At 33.1% G+C, this 19,142-nt stretch overlaps 3 protein-coding genes across 5 annotated transcripts in view; 2 read left to right on the top strand and 1 right to left on the bottom strand.

Annotated features, from left to right (window-relative positions):
* Window positions 1-1,964, top strand: part of Nmnat (nicotinamide mononucleotide adenylyltransferase) — a 39,645-nt gene extending 37,681 nt beyond the window's left edge. The window contains exon 5 of the mRNA XM_071770401.1: window positions 1,901-1,964. Coding sequence (XP_071626502.1) covers window positions 1,901-1,949 — 49 coding nt within the window. The 3' untranslated portion in view covers window positions 1,950-1,964. The remainder of the gene's footprint in view (window positions 1-1,900) is intronic.
* A 3,800-nt stretch (window positions 1,965-5,764) lies between these two features.
* On the top strand, window positions 5,765-15,143 carry LOC139808054 (ABC transporter G family member 23). Of its 3 annotated transcripts, none has more exons than XM_071769673.1 (14): window positions 5,765-5,918; window positions 7,274-8,038; window positions 10,497-10,695; window positions 10,999-11,269; window positions 11,480-11,712; window positions 12,106-12,295; window positions 12,430-12,522; window positions 12,643-12,758; window positions 12,844-13,229; window positions 13,407-13,522; window positions 13,670-13,740; window positions 13,995-14,083; window positions 14,226-14,402; window positions 14,740-15,143. In XM_071769673.1, exons 3-14 carry the CDS (start codon window positions 10,499-10,501, stop codon window positions 15,039-15,041), a joined length of 2,241 nt encoding a protein of 746 aa, XP_071625774.1. In that variant the 5' UTR covers window positions 5,765-5,918; window positions 7,274-8,038; window positions 10,497-10,498; the 3' UTR covers window positions 15,042-15,143. The 3 variants fall into 3 exon arrangements, with proteins under 3 accessions (XP_071625774.1, XP_071625773.1, XP_071625775.1); XM_071769672.1 differs by having other exon boundaries at window positions 5,781-5,950; XM_071769674.1 differs by having other exon boundaries at window positions 5,781-5,979.
* Window positions 15,144-15,286: 143 nt separating this feature from the next.
* Window positions 15,287-16,359, bottom strand: LOC139808055 (uncharacterized; the record flags this gene model as incomplete). Its single annotated transcript, XM_071769675.1, has 2 exons — window positions 15,287-15,790; window positions 16,267-16,359. Coding segments are annotated over 2 exons (291 nt in total), but the record flags the coding sequence as incomplete, so codon positions are not given.
* Window positions 16,360-19,142: the final 2,783 nt, after the last annotated feature.

Raw genomic sequence — 19,142 nt, 5'->3', positions numbered from 1 at the left:
TGAATAAATCAATTAATGAAATTTTTACACAAAACTTATCGACTCATCGTTTTTTATACTGAATTTTTCGTTACCTAATATAGAAAAATATATACATAGTTAGAAATACATATAAAAACATACATTTATACATGTGTACATTTTTCACACTTCTTTTAAAGATACCAGCGCCATCTACTGATTCGTTTCTATATACATGTATTAAAATTGTGATACATGTGTAAATTTTGATTAATAATTTTGATTTATAATTTAATTATAATTATTAAAGTTGTAACATTAATATTTTTATACATTTTATGTAATTGCAATAATATATTATTAATAATATTATTAATAATTAGGGTAACTCCGGTATATACGCCGCAGCTAAGGGAAACTTAATTTATCGAGTACTATTTACTATGTTTAAGGCAAATAAATTATATCAATAAAAACTTTATACTGTCTACTACTATAAAAAAAATATAAATATAAAATATTCTCTCTCTCTCTCTCTCTCTCTCTCTCTCTCATTCTTTGTTTTTAATTTAAAAATTTTGCATTTTTGCCATATATCTTAGAGGGGTGGGTTATAACACATTCATGGGTGAAATATACGCCTTATAAAAAATTACAAATGATGTTTATAAATGAGGCAATAAAATGTCATAATAAGTTATAAAATGTGTGTAAGAAGTTTATTAAGATGCAAGAATAATAAACAAATTATAAAACTGAAAATTTAAAAAAAAATAGAAGAGCGATAGATGCATTAAAGATTATTGTTATACGACCCAAAAAAAGAAGGAAAAGAACGCATAAGAATTTCGAATTTTACAAAGTGTCTGTACTATGGCATAAATCCCGCATGCTAACTTGCCGTATATTCTAAACCGGAGGGATATACAAGATATTAAGTTAAACAAAAAATACAAGAGCTATGCACTTGTATTTTGCTGTATTCTATTATTTACTATCCCTTTACACTTATGTATCATGAAATAACAATTAAACCTTTTACATTCCCTACAGTATAATCATTTTACGTAGGTCGTAAAGTTATATCCACACAAACTTGCATAGGTGCATAACCATATGCATAAAGAAACGGATTGGTCTATTTCCTTATGCACATGCATATGGACCAATCAATTCTTTTATGCTTATGTTTATGCGCTATGCAAGTTTGTCTGGATTGACCTTTACACATGATCACGCTTCTTACTACGGTGAGAAATCGATTCAATTCACGACAGTTTCGTTAATATTAACAGTAAAGAACTGAAATTACAACACAATACTAATACGGCATAGAGGCACATAACAGAATAATTGCGAGCAAGTATCTTCATTCCTTCTATTTTTTCTGACATCTGCGGCGTAAATACCGGAGTTACCCTATTAATCTTAACTATAATAATTATTAGTTAAGATTAATACTATTGTTATTAATTAACAATATTATTATTACCGTTATTATTATTATGTAATAATTTATTGCACATATAACATAATAATAGTTTACTTTTGTATAATAAATCTTAAAAATCAAATAATATTAATAAGTTAATTGCCCCAGTATATTGACAACCCGCAAACTTCTCAGATTAAATGCAAGCATCTTGTAGATTATTCCATCTTTACCTTCTGAGAAGATGTAATTCCTGAACGCGCCCATTAGCGAGCAACCAGATATACTTCCCTGTGTTAAATAATGCAAAAGTGAATATAAAAAGTAGGTCATTTAACCAGTTTTACGCGATTAAATTATTTGATCAATTTATTTAATGATTGAATAATCCTTTAATCAATATTCGTAGTACCTATAATTACATTTATTTACAATGTACACAAAGTCGTTCATTTCGTGAAACGGAGCCTTCTTCTCAGTTCTTTCTAATTCGTTTAATTTTTTCAGAACGGTTTTTGCAGAAAGTGTGATCTTCCTGGCCTCGTTTGGAAGATAGCTGCAGGTGATTCGAAACGATATCTGGATTGCGTAGAAGCTGGTCGACCTTGTCTCTGTTTGGAAACATGTCGGTGCGCACCTATTTGAAAATAACTCGCGATTCACGTTGCAGAACAGATGCACGCTGCGCTTTTGCATATAAGATCATCGGTTACATGACTTCCATAAGGTGGTCTAATAGGGAAAACCGCTGAGTTGGCTGAGTAAGAGGGCGCCGACTAGTTTGCGATTCAAGAGCGATTATGTGACTATTTGACGATATGAGACAAATCTAATGGCGTCACCGAGAGAAAACGAAAGTGTGATCGGTGCTTCAGGATGATTTCAGACCCCCGAGCATTCTCTCTCTTTGTGCGCGCCGTTTCCGCCATACGAAAGAAAGTCATGGAGTATCGGAGTTGCATAACGATCGCTGGGAGAAATGCAGATCATACGGTAATTTCGACGTCGAACGATGTCTATTTGATCGCTTGCGTATATAGAAAAATGTAGCGTTACAGAATATTTTTATGAAATAAGTAATTTAAATAACCGAGTATTTATTCACGCACTACATCAAAGTAATTTCATTACGAATGACCTAATGGTTCAATTTTTCTAAATGTTTTTATGTGATTTTTAAGACTGCCGTAAATTTTTGAAAATGTAACAATTAAGAAATTTATGTAACATTACATAATTATAATACAATTTAAAATATAAATTGTTATATAGATATAATTTGTAATATAAATTCCATACTTGGAAAGAAGTTTATTAATGTACGGAAGCGAATATTGGATCACAAAATTTAACATCCAGAACATAAAGTTGAATATAATTTTATAACTTTGCTTTTTACTCTTAAATTTTTTGCGTTTAATTAAAATAAAATTAATCTCCTTTAAAAAGTGTAAGAAACATTAATAAATACATGTGTATTTCTTCGAAAATTGTCCGAAAATCTTTAATATGAAAATTTTACGTTTCATATTTAATAATCTTGTACAGTGCACAATTTTAATTTTTTTTAAGTTTTAATAATAATTATCTCAGCAAGTATACACCCTAAATAGTTTTTTCTTTATCTCAACATTTATGATACCGATAAGTTTTCTTTTTGTGGGAAAGACCACAAAGGTGAGTCTTCGACATTATTATCAGAAGTGGCCATTCTCGGTAATATACGTCATGATGACGTATATTATTGGAATTAACGTTTAGAATTAGTAGAATAATTACTATTAAATAGTAGGGATGTGATTAATATAATTATAAGAAAATGAGAAAAACCCAGAGCTATACTCAATCGACATTTTGTTCTCTTCACACTTTCTTTGTTTAAATTATATTAATTTGCTTACGATTAAAACACTATCTATAGTTTAAAGTTTTTCATTAAACATCTACAGCAATGTCTTTGTTGTCGAGATACAATAGATCCCGTGATAAGTCAACAATTAAATATATAAAAATTAATTGTCTTATAGTAATTATTATATTTATTATTATATTTATTACAATTTTCTTATGAATCTTGCACATTCTCATTTATAAACATAAAATACGAATCGCATCGCGAATCGTACATTTATACTGCGGATACTGTGTATATTTCATGTCCAAGTATAGACTATATAGACATATCATCAAATATTGAACGAAGCTATACGCGTGTATACTTGGAATATCGATGCACGGTTAGTTCGAAGAACCACGTGTGCTTTTTATTGTGTCGACTATCTCATATAAGTAGTCATATAGACTGATTTAATCTTCAACAGGTCATAGGTCAGCATGTCTTAAATACAGCTTAAATAAAATAAAGATATGTCTTAAATAAAGAAGGCATAAAAATATAAAAGGATATGATTAAAATAATTTTCTTATAAATCAATAATTATTATTTAATATTAAATTATATAAAAAATCCACAGGACTAACGATGTATAATCTCTCTTAATTAACGTTTGTATCTCTAAATGACTAAATCGTTTATACGTGTCACAGAATTTACACTATTTTCGTTTAAAATTTTAAATGAGTCGCAGAAAATATATGCAAATGGAGCGGAATCCATCAGCGAGTCTATTACTGCATGCGCGATTATCTAGTCGCTGAGGAAAAATGGCCGACTAACAAGAGAGCGCTAAAAAGAAGATCGCCTTGACGTATTCAATGTTCACGGCGCACTCTATTATTGACGAAGTCTAAATTCCAAAAATTCCAACTCTTTTAAAGCGGTGTATAAAATCGTTTTTATTTATTATATTTTGGACAAATATATTTACTTACATTCAATTAAACATTTAGGCAAATAAGACAATAAATAGAAACTATCTATTTATAAATAAATAGAAACGTCACATACACGAGTATATCTTATATTTTAAATTGTTATTTATTATTAATATCTATTATATATTATTTTTATTATTTATCTTTTTTTATTTACTATTTGTGTTGATAGTTTTTATTATTCTATCTTTTACTTCTACATTTTTTTTTCTAAAAATATTTTATACTTTTTTCGCATATCTTTTGATTTTAGTTTGTTTTCTGATCGCGTCCCTACACTGAAAATACACGCTATTTTGTAAGTACATACATACAACTATATACACACAGTTTACCATCTTCATACACATTATGCTAACATCGCAATAAAGATTGCCTGAGCGCCGTTCCGGTTTCTACTCGAATTTCACTCGCATAGTAATTAATATTGCGAAAAGAGCATGAAGCGTTACATTTTCCGTTCCGCTAACAATTAACTAATTAAGTATTTTTTTTACAAATTCTTTCCGTCACATCTAAAGTTAGTAAAATCTAACTTTTTTTTATCAAACGTAATAAGATTAAAAAATTTATAAAATTTATTTCTAATAAAGTAGAAATACGATAGGATGAATTGTATTATTTCTCTTGGAGTACTTAAGAGATTACCCAGGTAGCAAGATGACGTCTAATTTGACGTCTAGAGACGTCTCTAGATGTCAATTAGACGTCATTTGACGTCACTATGCTACTGGAGTACCAAGAGCTAATAAATAATAATTTGTAATAACAAATTATTTTTTTTCCTTTTTTTTCCTACCTTGGAATACTCGTAAACGAACTGTGAATAAAATAGGTAAAAGAAAATTTATTTACATAAACTATATGCGTTATATCGCGAGTTTTAATAAAACGATTGATTCAAAATTGAAGGAATTTTCTTTCATATTATATATATTATAACCTTCATTATACAATATATATTATAACTTAATATTCTTTTAACTTTTATTGCAAGAAACCAGTTTAGTCACCCATTTTATCCAAAAAGCCTTGTGACTCATGCGTGATTTTCCTTATAGTGCAACAAGAAAGAGATCCTTAATGGAAGTAAAAAAAATTACTTCTGATGGTTACTTCCGTCTGGATAGACCGGTCCCGGACCCCGGACCGGTTCCGTTTTACCTTGAACCAAATATAGGACGACATTTGCCGCACAAGAAGGATCCGGCGCACAATGCACGATTGCGACTCTGCATTCCGTTCAATATTATCTGAAGCTAAAAAATCTACTATTACACATCGCGACTCGACGGGACAATATTCCCGAAGAAATATTATCCGAGGAAATATTTCTTTAAGTAAATCTCTTATTAGCCAAGAGTTTTTAAAAGTTCAGTAGGTGTCAGACACGTAACGCGTTTGGATGTCACTTCAGGTATTTCCACGATCTGGGATTTGTTTAACGCCATTGGAGAAGCGCAAAGCTTATCCCCCCCCTCTCTTAAGCGAGACTGTTTTGCTCAAAACGAATGATTGCACAAGCAGGTGTTTGATTGTCCGCGCGGGATCCTGCTGGCCCAAGCGCAGAGCCAGTTCTCGCTGAGCCTCGTCGCGGTCAGGCGGCCACTCTTACTCTCGCACGGCCTCTCGGTCTTTTCCTGGTCGCACTCTCGGTCTCAATCCTTCCGTTGGTTTCTGCACGAGATAAGTACGCGAAACGGAGTCTCGCAATCGTGATTGGTACATAGTGTCTTCACCGCCGTTCCGACGTACCTTAAACATTGCTTCAAATTCAAGAGTCTTTTACAAATCCCAGAGATTAAAATTTTTAACTTTGAGAAACTCTCCAATGACCATTTCTACCAATGTAGATTAACTTTAATCTCGGTTTAAGTTGCTTTTTATCTTTTTCTAATTCGTAGAACTGGAAAATGATAAAGAGCAAGTGAAACCGCGATTAAAGTTAATCTGCATTGGATAGAAATGGGCATAAAGCATTCTCGTGATAAAAGTTTCGAAGTCTTATTTAAAAATTGCCATGATATTTTGCCTGCTTGATATTCGAAATTAAATTTATGACATTGCTTAAAACAATTAGAAATTTCATAGATAGATTTTTATTAATATAATCTTAAAATAAAGTGAGATTTTGTGTAACGATTCTCGGTTTCTTATTGTAGAATTATTTTAATACTTTGATATTATGAGAATCTCTTTCAAAGTTAAGTCTCAAGGTTGGATTTTTAACAGCCTTAAATGGGATTTTTTGGGATGTTGATTAATTCAGTATTGAGAAAAAAAAATAAATACGATAGAATTTTTTAACATTTAAATGATAGATCTTGAAATTTATTACTGAGCACTTCTCTTAATTTTGCCTCGAGCAATCTGTTATAGTGGCTAAAGACAAACTAGCTTGTTTAAGATCTTAGTAAGCTGTAGAACTTGGATTTTGACCTGCTATTAATTCTGCATCGCAAAATCTGTTATTGAAATGTTGGTTGAAGTGGAAATAATTTTTTTAAGAGATCTTATTCAGCTAACAACTTGGATTTTGACCTTTGAATCGTAACGTTGCAAGTCCGTTTTTACTGAGATTGAAATAAGTTTAGTAGAAGATATAGATTTCAATCTTCCTCAGTTTTTTTATATGTTCAAAATATGCTAAAATAAACAATTTTTTTTTTTCATTTTTTACAACATTTATATGAAAAATTATTCCTTTTCTCAAAGATTAATTTTCAAAACCGATTTTTTGAAATACTTTGATGTTTAATTTTTTATACCTATTTAATGTGTAGAGAGAAAGAGAAGGAAAGAAAATTTTTTTGAGAATTAGATTAACTCCTGGCTACTTTAAAAATAAATTATTTACTTGCAATACTAAGTTTGTACATAGATTTCCTAATGCGGAATTAATTAAAATATTAAATCAAAATCTCGAAAGATTCCTTTGCTAGCAAATAGAAAGTAGCAAAAAATCATTTTCTAAATTTAAAACTTTTATCCTTAGATTTCTCTCTTTCAAGGTTAAAAAACTCATTCTTAATTCTTTATCTGTAGATATGCAAAAACTTTGCCACATTTTATCTACGAATTGAAGTAGTGATCGCGACCAGGCGTGTTGTATCAGGGGCAAAATCTTCCACAAAAAAAGAAACGAGAACTCTTGAAGACAATAATAAAAACACTATTAAAAGTTGTTAAACGTGTTTTTACCAGTGATTACTTCATATAATTATCAGTGATCAACAACTGTTGAAGTGCACTCGATAATTTACGGATAATTTACGATAATTGTTGGCCAGTTGTGTAATAATCGAACAAGAATAATTAAAAATAGACTATAAAAGAAGCAAAAGCGCTTCAAACAAATTTCATTCAAAATATATCCTCAAACTTAACAGAAAATAAAAGTGTTGCTCAAAAACATATTTAAAAAAATACATTTAAAAAATAGATTTAAAAAATACATTTATAATAATTTTTGTAAAGATATTATTTATTAAAGAATATATTCTAAAATAGACGAGCAATAGACTAATTAAAAAAGAACAGAGGACGCTTCAGAAAATATATTTCTGAAAAAGCCTCATTAAAAACCGTCGAAAGGACATTACAATATCTCGTAGAAGGACATGTTCGAATACACTCAGATAAGTGTGAAGATATGAGTAATATAAACAAGGAAATGACTTAAGCAAAGAAGAATCGCGCAAAGGTGCTCGCCAGTTAACCTCACGTCGATCTCGTTCTCCAAGAAGACTTTGTTCGGAGAAATTAGCAAGCGGCATCGTAATCAACATTTTCGTCATTAAAATTGTGCAGGTTAATATTGTTATATTTTATCATTAATTATTAATCTTGCTGAGTAGTCATTATATGCAACGAGATCTGCAGAAGAAATCATATTTAATGAGCTAATGATTGAAATATATATATCAATATGAGATAATGTGTAGCGTAACATGAGTCGTAGGCAATGTAAATATTCATCTTGTATTATTCAGATGTAAGGTAGGATTTATTGATATCTCTTTGATCGGCATGATTCTATAATGATCTAGCAATTGCGGTGAACGATTGTGCTAGCGTTATTGACTGCAATTTTTTCTTCTTCTTCCTGTAATGATAAAGTCGACCGAATGGAAATAACCGACGTAAATAAAAAAGATTCTGTAACGTCACTGCACTTAATGCGTCAAGTTCAGAGTGGAATATTTTCTATATTCTTCGTAAAACAGAGTGGAGATACATATTTTTCATTTATTCTACGTATAGCAGAATATGTAGAATATCTTATCTATCCTACACAAAATTATTAACAAGATAGCAAATTTAAATTAATTATTAATTAAAATTGCTCAAAGTTTCTAATTTTGAATACATTTATATACGCATGCGCGCATATTGAATACAACTAAATCAAATTATAATTATTACGAGTATTGAAAGGATTATAATTTTATGTAAGAAGTTGTAAAAGTTGAAGATTTTAATTATATTTCTAACAATGTAGGATAAGAAGATCAGTTTAGAAAGTTAGGCAATATATAATTAAAGATATTTAAATAATTATATATTAAAAAACATTTCGATGGAAGTTAAAATTCCACCATTAAGTGATGATAGTCTTTGCCACATGAATATCGAATCCGAATTGATTCGGGGAAACGTATCTTTTGCCGCAATACCGACGAACTTGCTCGATAAATGGATTGCGTCTGACAACGACAAAGCAAGTTCATCAGGAAGAAATGACGACGGGGAGACCTGGGGAGAGTCGAAAGAAAGGAAAGCGATCGGACGTAACCTTAGGCGGTCTTTCTTCGCCGGCCTCCTCTTTCGTAATACGCCTCTCTTTCTCGCGTAAAGAAATGAGCAAATTACGTGAAAGCAGCGGCGTGTTGCGTAGCACGTAGCTTACTCATCGCTCATATATTTTTCGGTTACATGTTTGATGTAACAACACGTCAACGCAGATTTTGTAACGGATGTCGCTTCTTTTCCAATTATTCATCGATGTAATATGTTAACACGCATTTTCTGACGTATTTTCGGGTTAATCCCGCGAGCGGGAATTAAAAGGATCTTGGATTTCGTCCGTAATTTTTTTATCACGCCATGTCTCAATTGTTCGCGGTGGCTCCAATTATTTTAATTTCCTCGCGCAATAAAGATTTTAGATATACCATATCGCTTTAATCACTAAAATTAGCTTACATTAGCTTGTAAACAAGAAATTACAATGGAGTGCTTTCGATTCTATAGTATAGAAAATGTTGTTTCATTGTCTAACTAATAGCAAAATACATGAAACCTGAAAAAAGTAAAATTAAGACAGTGCAGCCTTTGAAAAATTTTTATTATCACATACAATGCCAGAAATATAACAAAAATAATGGCTGCACGAGAAAAGTGATACAACTCTTGGTAACATGACCTAATTAATTAGCGATATGAGGCAATAACGATTTCTCAATGAGTCGAGAGGTGCACCTTGCTATTGATAGAATGTGAATGAGTCATCAAATTTGCAATTTCTTCGAAAAATAAAATAAATAAATAAGCGCAAAAAAGAATCGAGTGTTGTTTGCTGTGAATCTTATAAAACGGAAAGAAGAGACTACCGAACTTTTAATTATCCTGACTTTCGAATCGTATTACGGTTCCGGTAGCATTTAATTAAAGTTAGCTTGAACCATCAAATATTAAATTAACACTAAATATATAAATGTTAAATAATATTAAATACTAAAAATACGTTTCTGTTGATTCCAACAAAGACATATTATGATCTTTAGAAACGATATCTTGATTATTTTTTTATTATTTTGATTATTTTGTTAAGATCAAACTACAAATTCGCGAAGAACTATGACGAATAAATAACTTATCACATTTTTAAACTGTATACAGTTGAATTGTTTATCATTCGATTGTGTATAGCATATGATCGGCGTATATCGGTGTCTCGCAAATTGTCCGTGATGTAACGCCGTAACAGACACTCTCACTTATCTGACCGGTCCTACCGGAGTAAGAGAATCTGAACTCGCGCGGACAGGTTCCGGAGTGGATCGCATAGTGCCATACTTTATCATTCGACAATTTAAATTTTAAAAGATGCAAAATTATACACTTACAGCGTAGTGTCGAAGAAGAAAAAAAGTCGGGTCTATTTTAACGCCGTTCTCAGAACTAAAAAATAAGAGAGAAAAATAGGAAACAAATGGATGAAGGAGTCAACATGCGATATATGATCGTACCTCTCTTTCAAATGTAGAGATGGAGAGTGCGAGCACGCCGAGCACGCTGATGGAGATGAAAACACGAAGACAGCCATTCCGCTCGCAACTATCGACCTTGGACACGAGACGGAGGCAGGCTGTTTGCGTAAGAAGGGCCTTCAAGAAATATGGGTCCAAAAAAAATCCCAACGTTATCCTGGACGGCCTCAATATGACCGTGCCGAAAGGCACAATGTAAGTACCTTCTGTCCATTTCAATAATCAATTAATGGAGATAAGTAATTTATTATTAATAAATTTATTATTAATAAATTTCTGCATATACTTTTCTAGGCAGAATTTAAGTTACACGCCAGAGAAAAATTCCAAATCTTTTATTGACTGATATACAAGTTAAAGAATAAAGAGTTTAAGAATAATGGAGTCTAATTGTTAGATAGAAGAAATTTTAGTTTATTAATATTATTATTAAATTTACCGATGTAAAAACCTCTTTATTTCTGGTCTATTTCGTGTCTGAACGTTTTATTGCAACAGTTACGGGCTGCTTGGTGCAAGCGGTTGCGGAAAAACCACTCTGCTGTCGTGCATCGTTGGTCGGAGACGCTTGGATTCCGGCGAAATATGGGTGCTGGGCGGTCGACCGGGTTCCAAGGGGTCCGGTGTGCCCGGTCCCCGGGTCGGCTACATGCCGCAGGAGATCGCGCTCTACAGCGAGTTCTCCATTCGGGAAACGTTCATCTACTTCGGCTGGTGTGCCGGTATGACGACAGAACAGGTGGATGAAAAGCTGACTTTTCTGATTAAGGTGAGAGGTTTTCGGCAATCGCGAAAGTCGGGATTTCGAGGCGAGGGCTTTTCATCATATTTAATATACCTTTCAATTCTCTCACTAATAAAATTCTAGAAAGAGAAGATCTCTTTGTCCGAAATATCTAATTTTCGTCTCGTTTTATCGTAAATATCTTTATTGTAGATTATCGCAGGGCTCAGTAATATCTATGTTCTCTGATTACAGTTTTTAGAACTACCGCCTGAAAATCGTTTCGTTAAGAATCTATCAGGTGGACAGCAAAGGAGAGTATCCTTCGCGGCTGCCATTTTAGCCGAGCCCGAACTCTTGATTCTGGACGAGCCGACAGTTGGAGTGGATCCTATTCTCCGTCAGAATATCTGGGATCACCTGGTGCAAATCACCAAGGATGGCACCAGGACCATCATTATCACTACGCACTACATCGAGGAGACTAGGCAAGTCGCCACATAATTATTATGTTTCTTATCGTTATATTCTAACGTCATTTATTACATTTTCTGATATTAGTACTTTATAACATTCGACACTTTCACTTTATGACTTTCACTTTACAACTAAATCCAACCTTGTTTTATTAGTTGTACAGACAGCGCTATGAATTGAATCAACCAATTTCATTTTCTTTTAATTAGAATCGTAAAATAAAAAAATTAATTTGAATCCTGCCTCGATGCAACTAAGATTTATCTATGAAGCGTCTGATTGTTAAAAGTTACTCGCTGCTCGATTTTAATTGTCGCCCATATCATTATCCAAGTTATGTATTACGGACTTTTTTTTCAAAGTGATTATAAAAATTATCTAAACGATGAATTGCCATTGTCCAGACAAGCCGGCATCATCGGCCTGATGAGAAACGGCAAGTTTCTGGCGGAGGAGTCCCCAGCGAAGCTGATGGAGATGCATCGATTGGACACTTTGGAAGATGTCTTCTTGAAACTGAGCAAGAGGCAGAATGTGGGATTAAGAAGGAGAAGTAGCATTCTGAGCAGTATAACGGGTGTTCCGCCGGAAGACGTGAGTATAAGTGCGACAAAATTTTAACACTTCGTGGAGAAAGATTATATTTTCACGCACACATAAGTACGCGTGCGTTCTTGGTATTGCTTACGCGTCATTAAAATATCTTTCAATTCCTCTTTGCTTTGCAGGACGTGGACGAGATGAGCGGCGAGTTCGGCGATAACGTGAGCATATCTAGTCGACGGAAAAGTGTAGTCATTGTGGAGGACGGCAATGTAACGGTAATGTCAATAATTTTTTACATATGTATATACACAGCACTGATCATTTTTATTTTAATCGTTTGTCAGCCTAAATAATTTTTAAAATAATATTTTATTCATTTGTGTGTCTTCTAACAGGTGCCGGCATTGCCACCGGAAGAAGAAGGTGATTCTTCCAAACACACTATGCTTAATCCGATGCACATGAAGGCTCTTATCTGGAAGAACTTTCTATGGATGTGGCGGAACGTCGGGTAATCAATTTCATCACGCGCACCAAACTTTCTCTCATCTCTTCGTTTTATTTTTAATCGCTCACTTGCAATTTGGTTGTTGCAGAATAATGTTTTTCATCATTGCTCTGCCGGTCGCCCAAATAGTCCTCTTCTGTATCTCCATTGGTAAGGATCCTGTAGGGTTGAAATTAGCCATTGTCAACAACGAGCTCAACAATAGCACGCAACCGTGCACTTTCGGAACCGGATGCGATTGGTCGCTCCTGAGCTGTCGATATCTTCAGCACCTGCAGAAGAAAACCATACAGTTTTTACCGTACGACAGTGACGAAGAAGCCACAAATGCTGTGACGAGGGGATGGGCATGGGGCGCTATAACGTTTCCGTCCAATTATTCCGAAGCTCTCATGGCGAGGATAGATTATGGCAGAGATGCCGCGGAATGGGACATTAATTTCGCGGAGATGAAAATCGTTATGGACATGTCCAGTAAGTCTATGAACGAATTTGAATAGAGCGAAATAACTTTTTATCCTTTTGCATATGAAATGCCGCATTCTGAAAGTTCCAGTCTCGTTAAACGCTCTTGTAAAATAAACATCTTCCGATATGATCAAGGATTGTGTAATTTTTATCTGAAAATCCTAACGCGATACGCCTTTGTAGATCAACAGATAGGACAGCTGCTACAAAGGGACCTGCTTTACGCATTTCAAGATTTCGCGAAGGAGGTCACTGTGGCCTGCAACTATAGCGAAAAGTTAACAAGCATACCCATAAACGTAAGTAAATCCGATTATGCTAATATAGCGGCGAGATGAGTTTTGTCAAACTCTTGTTGCTGCGACGTTCTAAAATGATTATCTTTGTTACGTTATCGTAAATTATTATTTACCACAATTTATTTCTATCGCTGATTGTTACGTCAGTTCAAGCAGCCGATCTACGGGCCTATGAATCCTAACTTCACGGATTTTGCAGCTCCGGGAATTATCCTAACGTAAGTATTTTATGTTAAATGATAACGTGATACAGGCCGGTATTCATAGTCAGAGCTTATATTTAAGACCGTCTTAAATACAATCTTAGGATGTCAATCACAGAGCCGTATTAGCAACTTAAGACATCACTTAACACGGTTTTGAAATAAGATCCGACTATGAATACCGGCCACATATACGTGTTGAAATTGTCTTCTCTCAAGAAAAATTTGTCAGCAATTGCTGGAATTGAAAGAATTCGTGTTCTTTTCAGAATCATTTTCTTTCTCTCAGTCGCATTGACGTCGGGCGCTATGCTGCTGGAGAGAAACGAGGGTCTGCTAGAAAGAAGCCTCGTGTCGGGTCTGTATAAAAAAAGAAAAAATATTAAGAGCTAACACAAAAGTTCTAATTCTAGACAATATTTGAGACATATTTTCTGAAATTAATAAATCTTGGAGCTGATAAATAATTTTAACTGTGTAATCTAATTCCGTCTCTCTAGGTCTCACTGGCACGGAGATTCTTTTCGGTCAAGTGATCACGCAGTTTATGGTGATGTTCGGGCAAACTGTAATGGTCCTCATAGTCTCATTCGCGATCTTCAAAGTCACTTGCGAAGGCGACATCGGTTTGATCACTCTTTTGGACATTCTCACGGGCCTCTGCGGCATGTGTTTCGGTAATTCATTTATTTCAATATTGAATCGTTGCATGAGATATTCAGATTCCGAAAGTTTTATAAATATTTCTTATATAAAATTTTTCGATAATTAAATATCACATTTAATTATTGGTATAATTCTTTTGCCAAGGGATGCTTTAGCTTTTATGAAATATTCGCGATTTTCCAAGTTACAGCAATTTTGTGAAAACGCGAGAAGAAGAGATTGAAGATTTTGTGTAAGAAAGATTATGACAGTAGTGTTCTCGCCGCGAGAAACGTTACTACATTTCTTGTTGATTACATATACTTTAAGCCTTTAGGAATTGTTCGAAAACATGAATTTAATTTTCAGGTTTTGTAATCGCCTGTTTCTGCGACAATGAAAGGACCGCCACGTACGTGGCGATGGGCTCTTTTCTTCCAATTGTGATGTTGTGCGGCATTATCTGGCCCATAGAGGGCATGCATCCACTATTGAAGTATATTAGTTTCCTGCTACCCCTGACGAAGAGCACGGAGTCAATGAGACTAATAATGGCCAGAGGCTGGTCGATATCGGAACCGGCGGTTTATTACGGTTTTATTGCCACTTTCATTTGGATCAGTATCTTTATGAGCCTTGCGATATTGTTAATTAAATTTAGGAAGAGTTAATTTAAAGGAAGAAGAAAATAACTTTATAAATATAAAAAAAATTCTCACCAAATCTCTCTCTGTAAACTGTACAATGTAATAAAATAAAATATATACAAAAATTCTAATTGTTATACATATTCAGATATCGCGCACAATCTGATTTATACACACAAAATTAAATTAGATTTAAATTTATTTAAATAAAAATCGTCTCAATTGTTGCAATGTAATTTTTTGTATATTAAGCTTATATGTAAGTGAATTAGAATATAAAAAATTTTATTATCCTAGAATGGACGTATAAGAGATAAGACAATTGAATTGTATTAAAACTTTGTGACTAGACTTGCAAAGCAAATCAAAATTATCAAGATCCAATTAATATCCAATTTTGGATTAATTTCTTATTTTAAAATAAATAAGTCAGATGTCATTGGGAAAAATCTGAATCAATTGATAAAATATACGTATTTATATAAAAAAATATTTCATTGTTATACAATTCATAGCATGTGTAATATTAAAACAATATAAATATATAATAATTTAACATTAAAAAGGAGACATCTCTAAATGGTACGTCTTGTTTGCTGATGGAAAAGGCAGAAGACTTGTAACCAATTGTATAAGGTAAACACCGCTTGCAATATCTCGTTGCGTTTGAGATGCAAACCATCTAAGAAGAATCTTACGAAGAAGATGACGATCTCCACGATGATGACACAGAGTTGCATGAGCAACCATGGCGTGTGCAACATGGGATATTCCTGCCAAATCGAAGCTATATATATAAAACTAGCATGCCTCGCCGGGCTTCGCCCCGGAGAACATGTGTATTAAGACACGCAAATAGTCTCTGCTATGATCTCGGTAACAAAAAATTATACACTTTATAGTTCTCCCCACAATTCTTTGAAATTCCGTCAATTATTTACCGAAAAATTGAAGAAATTAGAAAAACCGGTTTCCAGAAGATCGGTAACGAAAAACTATACACCCTATAGCACTCCCCGGGAAATTCTACCCCTATTTCATATACGTTTGGTAAAAATTCGGTCCATTGGTTTCCGAGATCATAGCGGACAAAAAAAATGCAAACCCTGTTGCTTTATAATAATAGTATAGATATATATCAGAAATAATGATTATACTTTGATAAGTTTTTTGAATAAATTTATATAATGCGTAATTTTCATAATATTTTTAAATAAACGTTAGGTTTTTAAAATAATTCTTTACTCACCGTGATGGCGCCTAACATAATTAAAGTGTAATGCTCGATTCCCAAGATTGATGTCATCAATTTTAAGTCTCTCTCGACAGTGAAAGGAACTGCAATTAATATGTAATGGTTTACAACAATTTATTGATTTATTGATATCACCACAGGTATATAATTGAAAAAATTTTTAGTTACTTTAGAATGCTCTCTGATAATGCAGTAATTATTACCTTCCTGGTTGTTCCTGTGACGTGACGACGTCCTGGGAACCTTGTAATTTATTGTGCGTATTATGTCAAAAGCCGTGACTACCTGACAAAAATTTGCATTAATAGTGTTTGGCGCTAAAATTTTTGTTTCCTTCTTATCTGGCATATTTAAACAATTAAATTAGCAAGATGGGAGTATTACGATGGACTAACGGTCCCAATGAGGCCCAAAATAATCACGTACAATGAGCTACCCATTACATAATGATTGCACAAGGAACAAGCCATTCGTTCGATCCTCTGCAAAATGAAACTGGTATTATCACGACAATGAATAAACTGCGTTTCGAAAAACCGCGATAAATATTTAAATTACATAGTTTCCACCATGGGCTCTAAAGTTTCGTCGACTGTAAAAGGCCATAATTCACTTTGTACCCAAATCCACGGTCTGGAAAAATTCCTTTTTCAAATCGAAATCCGAAATGCAGAAATGCAATTACGTTAAACAGGTCAATAAATGGATGTGTGTTCAATAAACTTCATTATATTTGCACGCCTGCTTTCCATAAATTTTCGAGGTTTCTGCTTTTACGTCTGACAGCGTTTTCGATAGGTCGCAATTTAACCATATATAACGTCGGATGATTAATGTATGCGAATTAATCTAACTTAATTATGCACTTTATTATTCAATGCGATTTATGTAAAAAACGAAACAGATTTTTAACGTAGTTATTTCATAAATCGCATAAATTTATAAAGCTAATGATAAATAGCTTCTAATCCTTTAAATCGACAACATCGATGTGATCGATGTGCATAAAGTCACAAATCAAAGTCAATAACGTGAAGTTTTGCTACTATTACGACATAATTATGCAAATCTATTTTTTCTTTTTATCATCGTTACATTACATTTATCAATCGGTTTTCTTTTCCATTCTATAACATTTTTTCCGTATCTACAATCTTCATTACATATTGTTTTGCAAATGTATATCAGTTTGTTGCGTAATTTTTTATTTTTGCTACATATTACATATTTACATTATTCATCACTTCAAAAATAATACGCAATACGCAACAATAATTAGCATATAATGCATGTGCGTTTTGAAGTGTATTAATACGTTTCTCTAAAAATTTATCGTGGCTCATTAATTTACGATGGATCACCGACCAAGTCGCGTTCGAAGCAGTCACGAAGGTTATCTGATGGAAAGGATGAAAATTCACAAAGAACGCCGAGCCAAAACGGTACAATATTTGCATATTAAATTTAATACGTGATATTTATTTTTCAGCTGCATCACGCTGTTGTTCCACAGTCTAGATGAGAGTATAAATATACAAAAAATATACAGTTATTTTTACAAATAAAAATATATATATAAGTTCTTTGTATTTCTCACAAATATGAATTCAATATACCTCCGTATTATTCAATTTCTCGAAAGACGAGTTTTTTAATTTCCGCACGACTTTATTCCTTTTTATTTGCAGCTAATCGAAGCTAAAATATCACCTCGTCTGTTTACTACTAGTTCTACTAGTACTACTAGTTCTACTCGTTCCGAAATAATTGAGAAAGTTGAGAAATCGCTGGGAAAAGAAACCTTCTTTGAAAATGAAGGTTTCAAGATAGTCAGAGCAATGTCGTTGGCGTTATCGATATTGACCTTGTGCTATTACGGATCAACGGAGTACAATGTTTTACAGAATGGGCAGATCCTTCGTTTCCCCTCGAGAAAAACCGTCGTGACATTTAGTTTCGGCTATTCCGTCTCGCACTCCATAATATCTGCCGTTGTGGCTGGCATGCTCGTTTATTCCATTATTATGGTAAACAGGATTATTGCTAAGTGATAAACATAATTTTACGTTCTTTTCTACGCTTTTTCGCATTTATCATTCATGTATCTCGATTATTATAAATTTCAGAAGCGGCCGCAATTTAGTTTGCCTTTTATAGGCATCTTTTTGGCCGAGCTGGTATGCGATTTTTGCGACGTGGTCATAACGATTTGGTATCTCTTCGAATATCTTCGGATAGAAACCGCATTAATTTATGCCGCGGGACTCCTTTTACTAATCTGTAAATATCTTTATCTCTCTTTTTATTTCTTTTACGGATTCGAGAAAGATAACATGAATAAATTAATACGGGCAAAAGTGGGATATATTCATGTATATCTCTAGTCACAATAAAACTGAACTATATATCTTCTGTACTAATCAAAATGTTCATAGAAATAATTTCTGTTAGAATAGGATTTTTCTAAAATACATTACATTGAAAATTGATTTAAATTTAAAAGATATTCTATAAAAAAAAACGTGTATCATATATTTGAGATTTATCCTATTTATCTATTATTTATTTCATATAGTTTATTCATACTTTTTATTTGCTTTTACGTAATAAACGTTTTTATTATATAAACGTTGAATTTTTTATATTTAGTGGCAGAAATCTGGACGTGGCTGAGTGTGATGTGGCTCTACGAGCATCGATACTTCAAAACACACTAAGATGACGATGATCAATGGAGCGTCAGAGAAATGGAAATCGATGAACAATTGTATATGAATTTCTGATTATTCTCCGAATTTCGTATTCTTATATTATATACACATTTTTGTCATAAATCTTTTCACAAATCATATCCTTGTTGTTTCTTAATT

The sequence above is a fragment of the Temnothorax longispinosus genome, chromosome 2 (genome assembly GCF_030848805.1).
Source record: "Temnothorax longispinosus isolate EJ_2023e chromosome 2, Tlon_JGU_v1, whole genome shotgun sequence".
In the NCBI taxonomy this organism is placed as follows: domain Eukaryota; kingdom Metazoa; phylum Arthropoda; class Insecta; order Hymenoptera; family Formicidae; genus Temnothorax; species Temnothorax longispinosus.
Note: the sequence above shows the minus strand (reverse complement) of the source record. Positions and strands in the feature narration are given on the sequence as shown.

Coding starts and splice junctions, on each gene's coding strand:
- LOC139808054 (XM_071769673.1), top strand. CDS start 10,499: ATGGAGAGTGCGAGCACGCCGAGCACGCTGATGGAGATGAAAACACGA. Junction 10,696..10,998: donor ACCGTGCCGAAAGGCACAAT/GTAAGTACCTTC, acceptor TTATTGCAACAG/TTACGGGCTGCTTGGTGCAA. Junction 11,713..12,105: donor CACTACATCGAGGAGACTAG/GCAAGTCGCCAC, acceptor GCCATTGTCCAG/ACAAGCCGGCATCATCGGCC.